At 39.2% G+C, this 20,638-nt stretch overlaps 1 protein-coding gene across 2 annotated transcripts in view; it reads left to right on the top strand.

Moving 5' to 3' along the window:
* The window catches only part of MAP3K20 (mitogen-activated protein kinase kinase kinase 20), an 82,160-nt gene continuing 61,522 nt past the window's right edge, over window positions 1-20,638 (top strand). Inside the window, exon 1 of one of the 2 annotated variants that reach the window (XM_054380839.1) lies at window positions 1-189. In XM_054380839.1, coding sequence (XP_054236814.1) covers window positions 31-189 — 159 coding nt within the window. In that variant the 5' untranslated portion in view covers window positions 1-30. The remainder of the gene's footprint in view (window positions 190-20,638) is intronic. The other variant, XM_054380840.1, reaches the window with a different exon arrangement.

Genomic DNA, 20,638 nt, shown 5'->3' with positions numbered 1-20,638 from the left:
TTTTGCTGTGGTATATTTTGTCATTATGAGATGTCGTCTACCAGTGCTTCATTTGTGCAAATTAGATTTGATGACTTGCAGTTTTTTGAGAACTGCGGTGGAGGGAGTTTTGGGAGCGTCTACCGAGCCCGATGGATTTCTCAGGACAAAGAGGTGGCTGTAAAGAAGCTGCTCAAAATCGAAAAAGAGGTAAGAATTTACCTTTATTTTACTTTAATTTCCTAGTGTCTTCCATCCTTTAGCTAATTGAGGCAAACTACCTTGGGCTTTTTTTGATTTAATTTTTTTTGATTTAATTACAAAACCCCATAACTGAACAAAGACATACTGAGGGGGCTGCAGCCCAGGGCGTCTATGGTTAAAGTGCTATTGTTTTATTGTTTCTTTACCATTCTTTTCCACTTGCCTTCTTTAGCAGCTCCTCTCTGCCTTGGCCTCTTGATCCTCAGCTTTGCTGGGACTGTACAAGAGACAAGATGTATGTGGTCCTTGTATCAGTCCAGTCTGCCTTCTGGTCACTGCTGCTGATGCAGCAGTGAGGGCACACCAATGGTAGTGATGGACAGCACTGTTACTGGACTGCTGTTCCAGCATGACTATATCTAGCTTGTGCATGATAGCCTCAAAGTATTTTAGGAAGACATAAGCTGGAGAACAGCAGAGCAGTGCTAGGGATAATTTGCTTAGCAAATACTCAGGCATCAAAGTTCATCCACTGCTGCAGCAAGTGAGTTAGTGTGGTTATATCATGGTTAGTGATGTGATAAGCATGTTTGATCACGATTAAGCAAGTTACTGTCTAAAAGGATCGTGAAAGGATTTCATTATTTTGTTGGGATAGCCAGAGATGTGTACATTATGCCCAGTGTCAGTTTGTACCTTTCTCTTTATTTTTAGTCTTTGTTAATATCAAAAGATGTACAAAGACAAGTAAAATCAGTGCTATGCAGTATGTGGAATGTGATCCTGCTAGTAGATCTTGGTAGTGGTCAGTGAAGTATCCTTATTGAATGGGTGTGTTTCTGATGGGATTTCACAGGAGTCTCTGCTGGACCTGTTGCTAGGTACTTAAAGGATTTTTGAAAGAAAATTGAAAAACAGTATTACTACATCTTGTAATGGCATAAACCTTAATTTATGCTTTGGGATGGGAAACAGTAGAGAAAGTAGGATAGTCCTATGTATTGCTTGACACAGTTGGACTATTCAACAAAGTTATTTTTTTTTAAACAGCCAAATACATCGCTCATCTTGTAGTAACAAAGAGCACAGATTGCACACTAGGGAAAGGAAACCATATGCTGGAAGGAATTTAGTATAATTTAAGGGTTTATTTAGGGATTAGTGAAGACTTGCAACTCAGTAAGAGCTCATGTGGTGGTACTGTTAGGCAAATTAAGTTAATACCCTTGCATATCCAAATGAGGATCAAGTCATTTGTAAGAAATGGCCAGGCTATATCTTGGTATGTGGCACTGGGAAAGTGGGTGTTAGGAAGTAGGTGCAAACCCTGTTCTGTTGTGTTTAAAAGAATGTAATCGAACTGGAGGGGCAGCCCAGGGGAATTGCAAAACACTTAAAAGAGTGGAAAGTAGGAGTGCTGTGGGAGCATGTGTGTTGAAAGGAGGTAATGGACATCATCTATCAGGATGACTTCATAAGAAAGGGAGCAAGTGCCTTCCAACACAAAATAGTTTTATTTTCCTTCAGACTGGTTGTCATTTGCAGCTTAGAGTAACAAAACTGGTTACATTTGGGAGCAAATTAGTGTGGACACCTTCTCTTGAAAGTTTTCTGGGATGGCAGCAGAGAGGCAAGTGGTGATACCTTCAGCCTAGCATGTTTTTCCAGAACTTTGCTCAAAACCCCCTACAGAATTATAAAATAAAAGCTGTTTACAAAGTTGCTTTTTCATATGGATAAAATGCTCTGCTCGTTTAATCTAGTACAGAAAGTTATTACAACGTTGGGATCTGAAGCCAGACAAATTATAATGGGAAACAAAGCACAAATTATAAGGAGTGAGGATGAGTAATGCTTAGAGTAGATTACAAACAGAAGAGGTGAAGATAGAGAATCCTTTCCATCTCTTGTCTTCACATTGAGATGTCTTTTTGAACAATCGTTTTTGTCAAAGCATTGAGCTCAACGCAAGCAGCTTGCTGAAGTATGGTGGCCTGTGATGTACTAGACACAACTGTGGTGGCCTAAAGGTCTCTTCTGACCCTAATCTAATGGCTGTCAGCCTGTTTACATATGTAGTGTGTTTATCTGTAGTGATGACAATAATGAACATCTGGGACTGAACTGTGATGAAAGTCATGGTAAGTTAATGAGTTTTCTGATAGTAATAGAAAAATAATTTTCCATAACTGTATGTATCTGTGTTCAGTGGATATTCGGATAGTCTGGAAAACTAGTACTCTTTCTGGTCTATTTGTTAGGAAATGTCCTTTTAACTCCATGACAGTTGTCTCATATATTTGTTAATGGCTGCCAATAATCCATAACAACTGATTAAAAGGAAAACAGGAGAGTTGGGAAAAGCTTGTTCAGAGGAATTTTGTGCTAGCTGAATCCAAGGGCACAAGCCAAGTCAACAGAACTATGGTGTCATTCTGGAAATATGTTGTATCTCTGTTTGATTTTATTAAACAAGCTAATCAAAACCAGCAAAGATCTTGAAGCCTTTATATTAGCCAAGTGGCTAACAAGTTTTAACATGTGAAGCAAGGCATTTTTTGTTGCAGTATATCATACTAAAATACGTGCTCAGAAAAGCTTAGAAATTTGGGTGTTGCTCAGAAAGATTTCTTCAAAACTCTTTAAAATTTGAGAAATGGGAAGACCTCTGCAACACATTAGCTCTTTATAAAAGGCAGTAAAGTGTGAGTGTATGGGAAAAGATGTGTGGTTATGTGACTAAATAGGTACGCTGATAAAAATAAATACGCTGCAAGGCCTTGATTAGCGTATCATATCTGAAACTCAGGACAAGACTTCTGTTGATTAAGTAAACCATAGGAGTGTTTCTTGTATGATTAAAGATCAGAAACAAAACAAACAAAAAAGTCATTTTACTGCCTAGTCCAAGCACTTTAGCAATTTTAGGTTTTAAGCAAGGTACAGGAGTTTTTTGTGAATTGTTTTATGGGAAGTCAAACTATCAATGTGACATTTATGATGCATGCAGGGAGGAGTAGAAATGCTTTCTGTAGTAGGATGTGTGCCTGCTCCCTTTGCCCTAAGTGATAATTATTTGCACTCCTTGAAGAAAACAGTGCACCTACCATTCAGGAAGTTATCTGGTATTTTTGTGAACAATTTCTGTGAATTATTGGATAAGCCCATAATTTGGTTCACACTGAAATGGATGGGAGAGATTGGGCCCAAAGGCCTTAGTCTGCAAATTGCTAACAGTTCTTTTAACTCCATTATCTTGAGCAGGTACCTGCTGGAGGGAAGTGTTACAAATGTTGTTTTATGCCTTTCCATGTTAGCTTGTCACTGAATAGCACTCATCTCCTTTGATTGTACATCTCTGAAGTTCACCTGTTATTTGTCACTGCTTTCGAAAGCTGTGCTTTTGGTGGCTGTCTTTGGGCAGATGGCATCTGAACTGGAATTTAATTCTTCATTGGGAGATTTATTACTGCTGAAATTTTACCAGAAATTTGAATTTATTTTTAATGTCACTGGTCTTTGGAAGTACTCCAAGATCCATGAATGGCCTGTGTGCTTTTGATGGACAGCAGTTTATAATCTGATTTGCTTGCTCCAGCTGTTACAACCGTGGTACTTAGGTACAAGATTGGTTTCATTCAGTAGAACTGTTTCAGGATTTCTTCAAAATGCTGGTGGTGATTTGTGCAAACTGCAGCAGAGTGGTGGAAAAAAATGAGTAAAATGTAACTGTAGTCTTACTGGGAACTATTATCTGGTGAAGTAACAGAAGTAGCTTGTGCATAAAAGATGCTCAGTTGAATAGGATCAACTGTATGTGCATTATTCAGTCATGTCTGTGCAGTTTTTGCTACTTTTGCATGTTTTTATTCGTTGCTGTATTTCTGGAAGTCTGACTATAATGGGAATTAATTTTATGTTGTCAGATTTTATGATACAAGTACAATAAGCTTTAATGAATCTTCTTGTGCTTCGTAAAGCTTTTAATATGGAATATAATGCAGCTTGTTCACTTTTTTTGGTTCTGTGATCCCCTCCTGGAGGGGATTGTCCAGAAAATACAAATTGTGCCTGTACCTTATGGGAGGGATGAGTTAAGTATAACCACATGCATGTCACTGGTAATTTTAGTGTGGTTTATGAAAGTCTGGGAATTACTTTGAAGAGCAACAAGAAAATAACAACAGAGGAAAATAGAGCAAACCAAACCAAACTTGATACTTAGCCCTGACAGGACTACAAATAGTAAATGTTCTTTTTGCTTGTGTTTTATAGCTGGTGTGGGTGCTTGGGTGCCATCGTTGAATGACTCCACACTGGGACCTGGCTGTAATGGGCAATTTTGATTCTTTTTTATTATTTTAGTAGCTCCTTCTAGGAGCTCCTCCTCCCTTACTCGTCTTATGTTTGAGTCAGCAGTTACTGAGAATGATTCAAAGTAACAGCTGCCAGGAAATGCCTGGATTTACCTGCTTCCAGCTTGGAGCAGGGGGAAAACAAACTGCATGTTTCCAACTCATGGTCCTTTGGTGAAGGTGCTGTTGCTAATGAAAGGGCCTAGAGGTACCTATATCAGGCTATGTAAGATCTAGAAGTCAAATATATGACCTTTCTAGAGATACCTGCACCTATATTGGAAAATTACAGAGTTCACAAAAAATGAGTGGTTGTGTATTCCTAGAATAAGTGATTTCATGGGAACCCTTCGAGCCTCAGATTAATTTCAAGAACTAATGCTCTATCTTGCTAACAGCTAAAAGGAAATAAAACTGTATTTAGCATAACAGAGGGGTGTTTTAAAATGTCTTTGTTTCTGTTTTACAGAGTGATTCCTCTTTCATGTTTTGCCAGTGACTTAGAACACTCCTCTTGGTGCTGACTAGAGTATTCCCAAAAGGTATCAGGAGGATACTTGGTAACCTTTCTAGACTGCGGAACTTGTCAAAATGGGGTCGGATGCTCCAGCTATTGTATATTTCTGTATCTTGCAGAACAAATAATTTTTAATAGGACAGACTTCTGCAATAAATCTCAGACTGCTTTTGAGTTTGCTCTGTTCTTGGCTTTCGTTCAAGGGATATTTTCTGGAGGACTTTATTTTGTAAATGAACATTAGATTTTTCTCAGTGGGTTCTTTGAACAAGGCTATATTGTAAGTGTTGAGTGGCATATGTGTTGTAACCAAAATTATACCAAAATCCCATTGGTGTTTGGGAGAGAGCAGTATAATGAAAGATGATTCAATACAATTACTCTAGGGAAGAAGAGGTTTTAGTCACATTTTGTCTCTTTTAAAAAGAAATTTCATTCCTCTGTGTTTCTGCTCTCCAAAACCATCTCAGATACCTAGCAATCTAGGCACAGAAGTGTATTTGTCTGTATTTTGCTGCATTTTATTCTAGTGATTTTTTTAAACTTGTGTATTTAAAACATTTTTTGTAGCAAGTTTTTCATTAAATGAGTAATGTCTTTCAGAGTTGCTTCATGTAAATAATGACTATTTCTAGTATGACTTCTGTGGTTTACTGAGAGTTTTTGACAAGCTGAATTTGAAATTCTTACTTACAGTGGTTTTGTATACACATTCTTTTAAATAAAGCCAGTTTTGGCTTAATTTGATTTAGACATCAGCTTTGATGAAACTGGCATATCAATGCCCAGACTAGCAATCTGTAGCTTCAAAAGTTATTTTGGGTCGCTTGAGAGATAGTGACTGTCAGTGTTGTCATCTTAGCTTTCAATAAATGAAAAGCAATTTCACAAGTACTGGGAATCTTGTTGTAGCCATAGTTAAGAAGTTATCCTATCCTCTTTTTTTTGTTTCCTTCAGGTAAACTACCAGATTGTGTACTGAAATTGTAAAGGGTTAAGAGCACATATCCTTCTGTTGACTGATGGTCAGCTTTGAATGATTGCTACATAAATGAACTTGTTAAATGGGAGAATTAATAAGCTAAGATGCACCAGATTTGTCTGTTGCTTCCTCCAGCTTGATTCTCAGATTGCCCTACACCTTGTCAGCATGAAGCAAAAGTACCTTGCCTATGCTGCTGGTTAAGAATACATGTACAGCTGCTATAGCTTTCTTGAGGCACAAGAAGTTAGTGTTAAGTTCCCTGATCCCTGGGTTAAGAACATCTCTGTGAGGTTTGGACCTTTCAGCCTCAATTGTCTTTATTTTTTCAAAAGGTGCACCTTCAGGTGTTTTTATGCCAGTTTCCTACAAATTATGAATATGTGTTGTTTAGAAGAGGGAGAAAATCTGTCTCAGTTATTTAAAAAATCATTCTTTCATATCCTTTTTGCTCTTCACAATATGCAGCCTGTTAGGATATTATTAAATATTCTTTATATTCGTAATTAGTTAATTCCATTGTATATTGTCTTAACAATTATTCTGTCAATCTGCTGCTTTGACAGGGAGTTGCTCAGGTTAAAAGTAGATACTTAGCCACAACTAAGGATATTTTCTCCTGTTTTTGTTTAATTTTGCTTTAGATGCATTTCTGCCTTCTCTGTTTTCTTTCTTCATAGGCGCAGTTGTTCTTTATAATTTGGAGGAGAGATTGTGTTGCTTATTTTTTCATGCCAGTGACCCTTGACATCAAATGGCAGTTCTTTTCTTTCCCCTCCCACGACATTCTCTGACCCTGAGCTTCTGTTGAAGTGATCAACTGCAAAATGGTATTTTTGGATGTTTAAGCTACCCTGAAGTTTTCTTTTAGAAATTTCATAGATGTGGAAGAGATCCTTTTCTCTGAAGGTGGCTGTTGCAGGATCAGGCAATTGAGAATTGGTTCAAGTTAGTCTTAGCCCTACATTTACCTAACCATTAAGTTTCTCTTAAAACAAGGTTACAATACAAAATCTCATGGCAGGTGAGATCTAGTGGTAACTTTAAAGTACAGTAAGTAATTGCATGTTTGAGCCTCTAGTGCTTTTAGGGACAGCAGACAATTTAAATGTCTGTGACCCACGCTGAAATCTGTTGTGTTGCAGTCCCTGGAGACTCTTAAATAATTTACACTTGCTGGACCATACGGAATGGCAAATTATGGTTTCAGATAATACTGTTGCTATTGAGTATGCAAAACAATTGTTTGAATCAAACAGTTTTTGGCTTACTGAATGCCTGTATGATGATTCAAAAAAAAATCAGGGATCTGTGCTGGTCTTGATATTATCTGAGTCCGGGACCATCAGTCTCCTGCAGACTGTTTTTCACAGATGTATTCAAAGCTAAGCATAGGGGTCACAATCTTTGTTTGGGGACACCAAACAACTCACCACACACATGGTAGTAATGGAATTTTAAACAACAATTTTGTCCTCTTGAGAGGGTAGTAAAACACTTGACAGGACTAGACATGCTCTCCTTCACTTGCCTTTTTTTGGCCCTTAATTTTGACTGGCTGTGCATAAGTCCTATAAGGGTCTGGGGCACAAGATCTCATTGAAACAGTTGAAGAATGTATATATATATCTATAAATACATGTCCTAACTTTAAGGGAAGCATCAAAATGAATCTTTTTAATTGAAATGATGCAACTTTGTCTGTAAAAGTTATTTCACATTTACCTACTGCCACTTCATAAGGTGCTGATAGAGAAAGTTTCCCTTTTAAGAAGACAATATAAACAGTCACAAGGAAACACTCAGATCTGTTTATGTTAGCTGGAGTCTGCAGAGAAACCCAGAGAACAGCTTCACCTTTAACTCTTTCTCTTGTACTCCATTAATTGTGCTAACAGACTGGGGAAATGAGACCAGTAAAGGCAAACACAGAGCTGCTCTTCTGATCCAGCTACCCCCAAACTGCTGTTTATCTATTTTATGTGCTTTATTTGCTACTGTTTGGCTACTGTGGAAGAATCTTATTTGCAAATACATGTTCATTTTTTAGACTAATGTTTAGTGAATCTACATTCTGTATAATTTCTATATAAGAAAGCCAGCTCCACTGGGGAGCTAGGTGGCTTAAGTAACAGTGACCATTTATGTACCTCCTCAGTCCCCTCTGCAGCTTGACTGCCTGATACTCGGAGATCAGGGCAGTCTCTTGCACACAGAGGGGGTCACCTTGAAGCTGCACCTCCCCAACAAGGTAGTGCCTGGCTCCTGGATATCACCTGAAGGGGACAGGCCCACATGTCTTCCATTTCTTCCAGCTCTGGTTGCTCACTTACTTTACTCCAGAACTTCTGAAAGTTGAGGTTCCTTATGGCTAAATGCTGCAAGCAGGGGAGATAAAAAATCATGTCATGATCCACACCTGACTAAATATCTGTAGGTTTTGTGTATCAGGCATGTGAGTTTCCAGTAGCTGCATCAAAAATAAGCATGGCTTGTGAAAACACTTGAGCTGCTGTGGGAGAATCGAGGAAGCAATTGGTAGATACAAGAAGACAACTTGCATTTGTTTTGTACAAAGTTTGTCTTTGGAGGGTGGAAAAAACAAAAGGCAGGCATTCAGGCTGGGTGGGTGTCTCTTTTCTGTGAAGGCTGAGGCTGCAAATTTTTGTCTGGCAGAGAGAATAGGAGAGGTGAGTAAGTTGTTGTTCTGGAAACTTGTTAAATTAATCTAGTTGTTGCACCTTTGAGTGGGTGAGTGGCATTTTCCAAGAGGATATCTTCTCCTTTTCCTTGAAAAATTGTGGAGCAGAGAACATGTAGTGCATGCCTGTGTGCAGTTGTATGGGGAAAAGCACAGAAATCACTGTTTGTCTAATCATTTAATAACCTTAATTTTAGTAATGTCAGATGCACTTGAGACAATCCTATCAAAAGTCATGGCTTGTAAGTAGTGATTGGTGATTTTCCCTTTTGATGAACTGTGTACTTTCAATCTCCTAAGCCAGGGAAAAGGCTTTTTACTCTGACCTCTTTGCAATGTGTCTGTGTATGCTGAGGTGCTGCATGTGATTTAGGTATGTAGCAACAGATGGATAAAATTTGGAGCTGCTGATCTGCACTTCCTTATGGATGTCACCTTGCTAGTACCTCCTGTAAAGGTTTTGAGGACGCTAAAGGCAAGTACAAGATCCAGAACCCCCCTCACTTAGAGTGCTCGTTTTGGCGTTCTGCTCTTAACTTTTGCATTTTTTGATTGTTTATGTATTTGTACCAAAGTCTCTTCTCCAAGTCAGTGTCTCATCTGTCCTGTGCAGCAGTTGGCAGTAATGTTGTTTCTGGTACTGTTGCAAGTGGTTTACTCAGTTCCCACTGCAAACTCTTTTCCTGTTAGTTCCTACAGTTCTGGAAGGAGTCCTGCAATTTTTCACTGACTTGGAATAAAGTTCAATTCTCCTGAAGTAAACAAGCATGACCATTGTTACTTACTACATTTGAAATCTGCAGTATGAAGGCTCCTGCCTTGTCACTGCTGTGTTGCTGAGCTATAGATTTCTCTGCCCTTACAGCTGTTACTAAGATGAGTGTGGAGTAACAGCACTAATGAAGTGCCTGGCTCAAGAAATTCAGGGTAAGTGACACTTGATTCTGTAACTACACTGGCATTGACTGTTAGCTCTAGTGACATGGTTGTTGGCTTGAAACTGTGATCTGAGTTTCCATTTCAGGGAATAAAACCCCACAAACTCATTTTAAAGACTTGGACATCTGCTTGCTTTGTCTTTTAAAATCTGTATTCTTGCCTTTCTGCTTGGTCAGTGTTTAGAACCATTAAAATAGCAAATGTGACATGAGGACTGAGATCCTGCAGCTAGAGCTCCTTTGTAATTACATATTCAGCTACAACAGTACAAAGGAAAATGAGAGTCCCTTTTCCTTTATGTACCATATTTCAGTTTTCCCTTAGGTTTAAATTGGCATTTTGGACTATGTTCGCTGGAGCCACTGAAGAGCTTATCAGAAAAGGAAGGAAACAAAGGGAGGGAAAGAAAGATAGATTTCCAAATGACAACCTTTTGAATAGTCCAAGTTCAATCCCTAAAACAAAAAGTAGAATCTTTTTTTTTTTCTAAATAATGTGCTCTACAGTCTCACCTCTCATCTTGAGCAACATGAAAGAGCAAGTGAAAGAGATGACCCAAATCAGAGAGTTCCTTTGAAAGAAGAAATTCAGCTGTTTTGAACACTTACAATCAAAGGAAGTGGTTTCCCTAATTACATGAACTATGTGAAAGCTCTCAGAATAGCTCTTCCACCCCAGGATTCCTTGCACTTTAGAAGTTTGCATAAAAGCTCACATGGAGAATCAGATGCAAAGTGTTTGATTCAAATTTTATTAGGCAGAAGTGAGCACACATTTGTATCTCTGGGTTTGACACCTGGTTGGGTTTGGACCACAATCCTGGGTTTGATGGATTTCAGTCCTATACTTTAAAATCTTTCACTCTTCAGGTTCTCCAATGAGACACCCCTTTCAAGAGAAAAGTGGTAATGAAAAAATGGAGAAGAGATAGAGGAGTCCCTTTGTGAGTTATCAGTGAGAATTCCTCACCCCTGTTAGGCTGTTCATCATTGTTAAAATCCATCCCTGTACACAGCTTTTAAAATACTGAAGAATTTTACTTTCATTTTAAAGAATCTGTGTACCTTAAAATATATATTTAGAAGAATTGGGATCTGAATTCTGTAACTCCAGTATTCTAGCACCACCTTTTACTTCAACTCATCAAAATTCTGAATTCAGTAGAGACTTTGAACAAAACTTCAGTATTTTCAGAAGCATAATACATCTTGTGCTTTCTTTTTGTACATACATAGTAGTAAAGTTTAGATAGTCTAAATCAAACAGTGAGGACATATGAAAAGATGCAGGATACTTCTGAAGGTTTAAGATCTCTGTTCCTCTGTTCCTCAAGATTTCCTTCTTAAAACCTTTTTTTTGTCATTTGGGAGTAATGGGAGAACCTCAAGCAGTATCAAGATCACTGTCAAATGTAGGCGACTACATTGAGATGCATCCTTGACCCGATTGAAATGCTCCGTTTTCTCCGTTCTTGCTCTGTAGTGAGGTGTGTCTCAGACAGTGAAACTTTGTGGTTGGTATTACTACAGAATGATTTTGCTTAGGTGAAGGAGAATGTTTAAGGTCATCCCAACTTTGCTTGACCTGAAGGTGGGGTGACAAATTCTGTTTGGGTGTATCTGACCCATGATGGAAGTTGATTTCCCCCTATATGTTAATTAGAGTAATCCTCAAACAGGTTTTTGTATGTCTTTTGGCACTGGGAAATGGGAAGCTGTGATATATGTGACACTGTTATTCTTCCATACCAAGGGAGATACTGAAGATTTGAAGGAGTTCTCTGCCACTAAACCAGCATGGAGCTCCTAGGTGAGCTCAGTTCTTTGTAGTGAATTTAGCCAATATAATCCATGTCCTTGGAACATAAATCAGTCACTGTGCCAGAACTATGGGCATTGCTAGAATAGGAAGAGCAACACTAATTCCTTTTGCTGCACTCAGATTCAGACTGGAGTTGCCATTAATTGCAATGGCAATGAGGTTGTCTCCTCTTTGGCTTTTCAAGTACAGCCTGTGAGAAAGAGGTATGCTACACAGCAGGGCACCCACCCTGAAGTTTCTGTGGGCTCATGTAACGCAGCCTTCCTGCTTCCTCTTTGCTGTTTAATTTATTGCAGGTCCTCAGGAAGCACAGTGCAGGGTGATGGAGGAAAGAGTGCAAGTCTGTTGTTTTGTAATCACAAAGATGATCCCCATTTTCTAACTGGCTTTTACAGTGTTCTTAATCCCTCATTGGCGTACATGTGTGGTATTTGTCTCATTTCTGAAGGGTTTGGAATTTTTCTAATAAAACCATGAAAGAGAAAATTTAAATGAAGTCTGAAGGTGCAGATTAATGGTGTGGAAGTAGGAACTTATAGATGGAGAAATACCAGAGCTGAATGTGATTGCAAGATGGTGGTGGTGTTTTTTTTAAGTTTATCCTAAAATGCACTGTGGTTACACTGTAGAGTGTTGTTGCAGTGTTACCTTCTGTTTATCACTTTCCCCTACATCTGTATTCTTTTATCAATTTTAGTCTGTGTGTGTCTTACTTGGAGCATTTCTCTATTTTGTACATGTTGGAGAATGGGAATCAATGGCATGCGTGATGCTAGCATGTGTGACTCTCTGATTCTTCCACATTCACAACTCTCCTCAGAGGAAACGTTCCTGGCTTGCATGTGTGCTCTTACGCCAAATGACCACAGAGGAGTCAGAGCAGGTCTCAGGCATTGTGTTTTCTCTTTAGCTCATGATTCAATTTTGCTCTTTTCTGGTAGATTTGAACTGCAGAGGCAAGGTTGTGGCACAGAGACACATAGAGGTTACAGTACCTCTGGTCCTGTTGTAACTTTGGGGAAGGAATTCGCTTTTCTCCTGTAATACAGGCTTGAAGTGAGTGCTCATCAAGAATACAACAATTTCTTTCCTTTGTTAAATTGCAGTTTTCGTTACCAAGTTTGAGAAAATACTTCAGGGAAAAGATCTTAACTTCTTTAGAGGAGTGGCTCCAGGTCCATAAGTATATTTGCTGCTGTCTCTGTTGGGTTCTGTGTTAATTGTTCAGCAGAAGCCACTGTATAATAAGGTTAGACTTGTTCTTCTAAGTTGTCTTATGCAGATTCCTTACTAATACTATGCAGACCTCAGAAAAATCCCTGCTCCAGTTGGACATGTATGAACATTGCCTTTCTCCAGATACCATTTCTCTGACATTATTCTTTCTTCTGTTACTCCTAAGTGCTGCAAGAGACTCCTTGAGAGAGGATTGGGTTTTCTCATCACTGCCTCACCAGAATGTCTCTCCAGTGAAGTGCTCATGAAACTTATAGTGACATTGATCTCAGATATAATTTCTTTGTATATTTTCCCATTTGTTGGATCTGGAAAGATTCAGGTGTTGTGAATTAGCCATGATACCCACTCACCTGTGGAGCAAGTGAGGAGTCAGACAGCTTTACGTTTTGTTATTCCTTTGTATTTTAGAGATGTGGTGGGTTTGGTTGCTGTATTGTATGGTCAAAGCAGGTTTCTGTTCAAAATTATTGTGAATAAATGGGGAAATTTCCCAACAGTGAAAACAGAAATTATGATTGCTGAAAATAAACTGCTCTATGGGAGCAGTTTAGTCCACTCATCTATGGTTTTCTATTCAATTGCTGGTATTGCTTTGCAGCTGGAGGCAGCTTCTTACTCTAAATCTGCCTGAACAAAATATTTATAATATTGCAGGATATTGCTGATTTATAAACTCTTGTATTATTAAAAATACATTGTTTATGAGAATAACCTTAGTGAAATCTAAACTACTCTTCTTATTCTTGACAGATCTTCCTTTATCAGGTACCTTAGTATTAAACACTGACACAATCTCAAGCTGTATGCTGTAGAATGTAATGCTCCTGTGACAAATGTTTGAACATTGTGGATTTCTGTGTGAAAATGAGTCATTTGTCAATGAGTCATTTTTTTAGTTGTTGGGAATTTGGTAAATGGCAGTGTAATTTTAACTAAAAATATTAGTTTTATCCTAAATGCCCTGACATCTGTTAACAGCCTCTTCTATCACTGATCGTAAGGTTTTAACCCCCATCATGAGGAAGACCAATCCCATGATCCTGCAATGGCTAGGTTAATGCTGGGTGGGCTCCATGTGGTTATTAGACTAGGCTGATGTTGTCAGTGTCAGGCTTGATCCAGTTAGCTTGGTATGACTCCCTCTGCGTAAAGCAGAGAGCCTTCTGACACATCACAAGGGCAGATCTCCCTGTGATTTTTGGAGGGACCGGATTTCCATGAGCTGAGCAAGGCTTTGCAGTGTTTTGTCAGGCATGTTCTGAATTCACTAGATAGTTCTTCTAATCCCATAGCCTTCAAATCATCCTTAAAACTGACAAGTTACAGCAGAGTATAAAACCTTTTCTTTTTAAGTGGTCAATATCCTGCAGCATTTCTTACCTCCTAAAAGGCTTGTATTCGTTTGCATGATGCAAGTGAAATCTTTTCAAATAAATTACGTAAGATGGGGTGAACCTGTAACAGCACATAGTAAATTTATGCCCATATTCCTTAATTGATGTATGTTATGACAGTTCAACAGAATTGAAGTCTCTTGGTAATGTAGGGTTTTTTTAACCTTCTTCAAGATTGCAACCTCAAAGTCAATACAAGATATTTAAAGTGTGTGTTTCTACCACAGTATTTCCAAAAGTAAGAATTTGTGGTGATATAAAACAATAGACTTAAAGTAATGATGATATTATTATATAGCAATGATAATTTATTTGTTTCCTTTATATTTCCACTTCTAATCTCTGGGATTTGTAACAGTCTAGGACATAATTTTGGATGCAAATTTTATGCTTTGAAACATATGGTGAATCAAAATGCTTTTAAATACATGTTTTGTACATCATTGTAGATGTACTTGAAAGAATTTAATTCTGTTTACAGAATTGCTGGTTTCATCAATCTGAGAATATAATTTAACCCTTCTTTTCTGTGTAGTTTGTGAAATACTATCCCTATAATATTGAATATCACAGTATCACAGTATATCAGAGGTTGGAAGGGACCTCAAGAGATCATCAGGTCCAACCCCCCTGCCAAAGCAGGATCACTTAGGGTAGTCCACACAGGAATTCATCCAGGTGGGTTTTGAAAGTCTTCAGAGACAGGGATTCCACAACCTCCCTGGGCAACTTGTTCCAGTGCTCTGTCACCCTCACTGTAAAGAAGTTTCTCCTCATGTTGAGATGAAATCTTCTATGTTCAAGTTTGAACCCATTGTTCCTTGTCTTACCAATGTGAACCACTGAAAAGAGCCTGGCCCCCTCCACTTGACACCCACCCCTCAGATATTTATACACATTTATGAGATCTCCTCTCAGTCTTCTCTTCTCAAGACTAAACATCCCCAGGGATCTCAGTCTCTTCACAGGGGAGATGCTCAAGTCCCCTAATCATCCTCATGGCTCTCCGTTGGATTCTCTCCAGCAGGTCTCTGTCTTTCTTGAACTGGGGAGCCCAAAACTGGATGCAGTATTCCACGTGTGGTCCAGGAGGGCAGAGTAGAGAGGTAGAAGAACTTCCCTCGACCTGCTGGACAAACCTTTCTTGATACATCCCAGGATCCCATTGGCTCTCTTGGCCACAAGAGCACATTGTTGTTCCATGGAGAACTTGCTGTCCACCAGCACTCCAAGGTCTTTCTCTGTGAAGCTGCTTTCCAGCAGGGCAGCCCCTAACCTGTACTGGTGCCTGTTGTTGTTTCTTCCCAGATGTAGGACCTTGCACTTGTCCTTATTAAGCTTCATGAGGTTTGCCTGCTCCCAGCTCTCCAGCCTGTCCAGGTCACGTTGGATGGCTGCACAGCCTGATGGGGTGTGAGCCAACCCTCCCAGTTTTGTATCATCAGCAAACTTGCTGAGGGTACTCTCAATCCTCTCATCTAGGTCGTTGATAAAGATATTGAACAAAACTGGACCCAGTACTGATCCCTGAGGGACACCACTTGCCACAGATCTCCAAGTTAACTCTGTGCCACTGATGATGACCCTCTGAACTCTGTTGTGGAGCATCAATCAATCCACCTCAGTGACCAGCCACCTATGCCACATCTCCTGAGCTTTTCTATGAGGATGTTATGGGAGACAGTATCAAAAGCTTTACTGAAGTCAAGATGTATGACATCCACTGCTCTTCCCTCATCTACCCACTTGGTCATAACTTCATAGAAGACTATCAGATTAGTTAGACAGGATCTCCCCTTGGTAAATCCATGTTGACTACTCCTGATAACCTTCTTGTCTTCCATGTGGTCAGAGATGACCTCCAGGATGAGCTGCTCCATCATCTTTCCAGGTATGGAGGTGGGGCTGACTGGTCTGTAGTTGCCTGGGTCCTCCTTCTTGCTTTTTTTGAAGACTGGAGTGACATTTGCTTTCTTCCAGTTGTCAGGCACCCCTCCTGTTCTCCAGGACTTTTCAAAGATGATGGAGAGAGGTTCAGCAACAGTATCAGCCAGCTCTCTCAGCACTCGTGGATGCACCCAATCAGGGCCCATGGATTTGTGTGTCTTGAGATGGTCTAAGAGATCTCTAACCCTTTCCTGACTGACCAGCGGAATGTCCACATCTCTCCAGTTCTGCTCCCTTGCTTCTAGAGACTGGGGTTCCTGAGAGCTGGTCTTAGGAGTGAAGGCCGAGGCAAAGAAGGCATTCAGCAACTCTGCCATCTCTGCATCATCAGTTACTCTATCTCTCATCTCATTCAGCAGCGGGCCCACCTTTTGCCTACTCTTCCTTTTACAATTGATATATTTGAAAAAACTCTTCTTGTTCTCTTTCACCCCTCTGGCGAGATGCAGTTCCAGGAGGGCCTTTGCTTTCCTTGTTGCATCTCTACATTCTCTGGCTATATCTCTATAATCCTCCCAATTGACCAGTCCTTTTTTCCACACATTGTAAACCTCCTTTTTGTTTCTGAGTTTTACTAAGAGTCCCTTGCTTATCCATGTAGGTCTTCTGCTTGCCTTACTTGATTTTTTTTTTTTGAGGGAATACATTTCTCTTGAGATTGGAGGAGGGAGGTAATGTTTGAATATTAACCAGCTCTCTTGGGCCACCCCTTCCTTCCAGAGCCCTAGTCCACTGGATATTTCTAAGTAGAATCTTGAAGAGGGGAAAGTTTGCCCTTTTAAAGTCCAGGGTTGAAATTTTACTTAGCCCCCGGCTTCTTTGTCTGTTGATATTAAACTCTAACATGTCATGGTCACTGCAACATGTGGCTGTCTTTTAAGGTACAACAAATACTGACAGAGTTTTAACTTCTTAATGGGCTACAGAAAACAGCTTTTATTTTGGATAAGTGAGCCTCTAAATTAATGCTGAAGAACTCCTCCAAACTCACACATCTTTAAGTGATATGCAACCATAGTTTTAAGAGCTATGACTCCCTCTTAAAAGGGGTGATAACATGGTTGTTTTGGATGGTTGCCCACAGCACTCATCAAAACATGTGGCAACTCTGCTTATTTATGATTTTAAAATGTCACTGAGGATTCTTTGGCTTTGCCATGTTCATGTGGTTTCCTTACTGCTTTGTTAGTATCAATGACAGTTTCATAGGTTTAACTAGGTAATCAGTGTGCTTTGCTTGTTTGCTTCTTAGGTCCTCAAAGCACCTTTATTTAATGTTCTTAGTAGTTTTATATTTCTACAATTCTTTACATACCCCTTAATTCGTTGCATATTGAGAGTAACATTTGTTAGCAATGATAGAACATCAGTTATCTTAGACTGTGGCATGATAATAATCCAGAAAGAGGTAAATTACTCAAACTGTTTCTACATCCTCATTAAGAATTGTATTCAATTTACCTTTCAGAAGGACAGAAATAACGAAGTAACATAAATTACCTGCTATGCTTAATTTCTGGCTTCTATCAAAATCTTAATGTGATTTTAAAAGGGTCATCATAGGGTTGTATATTTATGTTAAAGCATGTAAAACATGTAAATACCTTTTGGTAAAAATAGGCAGGTTTTTTGGCTTAATGATTTGTCATGTAATTGTTTTACAAAAATAATCATAAGCCTGTAAGATTGTAAGATGCATATTTTACTAGTGTTTTGTAGCTGAACTGTAGCTTTAGATACTGATTGTTTTAGTACTGCATCTGTCAAATGATTTTTTGGGCTCATTTGCATAGAGAAACTAGCATGTTTCTCTAAGAAACATCATCCCCTGTTAGACATCAGTGAATTCACAGGAGAGTATTCCTGAGACACTGGAATGGACACAGACTGTGTATATGTTTGAGCCCAAACCAAAAAAAAAGGTTGGTTTGGATTTGGTTTGTGTTTCTGTATCTTTTTTGTATGTGGTTGGCAGTAAATAGAACAATTTTAATAAAACATCAGCTGGCCTCCTCTAGCTGCCCTTTTATTAGATTGTGAGCCCTCTGAGAGTAGCTAAGTTGCATCTCGCCCAAGAACATGACAAAGGTCAAAGCCTTTAAAATGCTACAAGAAATAGGAAGAAATATATTTTCAGAGCTTCCTTAAGTGTGTCTAAATATCTCCTTAATAAACATGGCAAATATTTCTTTGGAAAAGTAAATAACCAACTACTGTGCACTGTAATAGCAAATATCATAAGGCAGTTCAGGAAGTTACATTTATCAGATTCCGTAAGTAGCTAACTATGTCTAACCCTGTAATTTTGCATGGAGTACAGGTGCCTCTTGCAGTGCAATTATTTGTTAACAAGAGAGCAGTTTGGCTTCTGGCTGGCCCAATGTTCTCACAAGGGGATGTAGCTATTTCCCATATTTAATCCTAAACAATCATGCTCAGACCTAAGGGAGGGATGGATGTACTTTGTCTTCTCTGGCCAGCAGCTCTAAAGGGACCTTGAAGAAATGGTGATTAAGTTGCTGTGGGCCTGGCTTGCCTGGACCTAAGCAAAAAAAGTATTTTGATACTGAAAAAAACCTCTCTGGACAGATGTTCTTTTGGAGATCCAGCTGTGCTGCTGGAATAGGCTGCTAACCCAAACCCTTGATCACTTCTCTTGACACCAAGTGTGAGTGTAACAACTTTTAGCATACTTCAAGGGAGGACTAGAGTAAGTAAATGTGCTGAGTCGTGTGGTCTTTGCTAACTTTAGCTGCTTTGGGATAGGGAGCTCTAACAAGAGCAGCTGCAGCTAGTATCAGTAGCTGGTAAGTAACAACACAGCTGTATGCAAAGTGCTGCTGTCCACATCCTTGTGGCTGCGATTAAAGATCTGATGATACTGCCTTGTCTGCATTCCTGAGTAATGCCAGCTCAGCATCAGGTGGCTGTTGCCCACATCTGCAGTCCGTGCTGACCTTGAATATCTCATCAGAGCTAAGCTGTGTTTGCTGTTCTTGTTGCTCTGGCATTGGATGGAGCAAATGCTATCTAGGACTTGTCATCTCAGTGAACTGAGGCTTGCGCAGCTCAGAGCAAGACCACACTGTCCAGGTAGCTTACTTTATCCCCTCATATGCTGCTGGATACAGGCAAAATCTGTGTTAGTGGCTTCTGTTCCAGAGCTGCTGAACACAGAGAAGGCCTAAAGGAGGACCGTGTTTTCACCTGCTGAAGATACTGAGGGTATGAGTATTCATACATAGTTGTTTGTATTAGAATATTAAGAGCAGTACTAGCAGGTCTGGGAGGCAGCTGTAGGGCTGTCAGTCCTAGATGATGTAATTGACATTTTCACACATCAATAAGCAGAGATTAAACAGACATAAAAATAAATTAGCCTTTAAGCACTGTGATCCATACCATGGTTCATAGGACACAATTCGTTTGTATTCTGAGGCGTTACTTGAATTCCTAAGTCTTATACTGTAGTTCTCTTATGAATTGGGTTTGATTTTTGATTTACAGTTAACACCACAAGGCAATAAGTGACAAAATGTTTTTTAGTGTCTCCTGCTCAGACCTTGGATTTCATGGTAGTGGTTGAATGATTTAAACAGTGGTTTAGGTTTGTTTAGACTTCTGAATCCTTTTACTTTCAAGAAATGACATCTAGTCTGCAATTCCATTCAGCAGTTCTCGAGAGAATGACATAATTTCTCCCATACCTGTGGTTTAAGTACAGAGTGAATGGTTTAGTATGGTTAGATGATCAGTACTAGGTTGTGACTAAATTTGTTGTAGGAGTAAGCATATATTTAACTCCACTGCAGTCACGTTGTGTATCTGACTGTGTCTCCACAGTGTGGAGTTTGTTTATATATTTGAAGTGTGCCATTCCTTCAGCTAAACACATTCTAGTTCTACTTTTATCCAGCATTTAAAAACAAACCAAACCAAACCTGTCTATCACACACAAAAAAGTAATATATTGAAGTAATTGAAGACTTGTTACTTATCATCACCATGGCTTTAGGAAGAAAACTGATGCTCGTTGAAGTTCCATAAAGTAGATATTAGCTTTACCAAAGGAACTGTGTCGTGCCCAAGCCAGTGAGGGCTGGGCTTTTCAGTGGCCTTTAGGCAGGCGCATGTCAGAATTTTCTTCCAAGCATTTAGACATTCTGCATTTAAGTATGAGCCTAAAGATGGTTCTAAATATTCTTGTAAGTGCCTAAAAATCCTTTGAAATACTGGTCTTTAACTATCACTTTGTAATTTGCTATCTGAAAGACAGTCTTTCATTGAAATATGGCACCTTCTTGTCAAAAAAAGTACAAAAGCTTCAAAGATGTGGATTGACTTGCATCTGGTTCTCAGTGTAAGGAATAAGTGTCTTTAAATTGGCTAATAGAGTTGACGGCTGATCTATGGCAACTGAAAAGAGCAAAACATGAAAGGAATAGTCTAGAATTGCTAGTGCTAACAGCAGCAGAGTGATTAAAAGTGTTTAGAAAGGATTTCTTTCAGAACTAATAGTCCTTAGAAAGAGTTAGCAATTTTTTCCCCTCATGATTCTTA

The sequence above is a fragment of the Indicator indicator genome, chromosome 5, assembly GCF_027791375.1.
Source record: "Indicator indicator isolate 239-I01 chromosome 5, UM_Iind_1.1, whole genome shotgun sequence".
In the NCBI taxonomy this organism is placed as follows: Eukaryota; Metazoa; Chordata; class Aves; order Piciformes; family Indicatoridae; genus Indicator; species Indicator indicator.
This window is presented reverse-complemented; position numbering and strand designations above follow the sequence as displayed.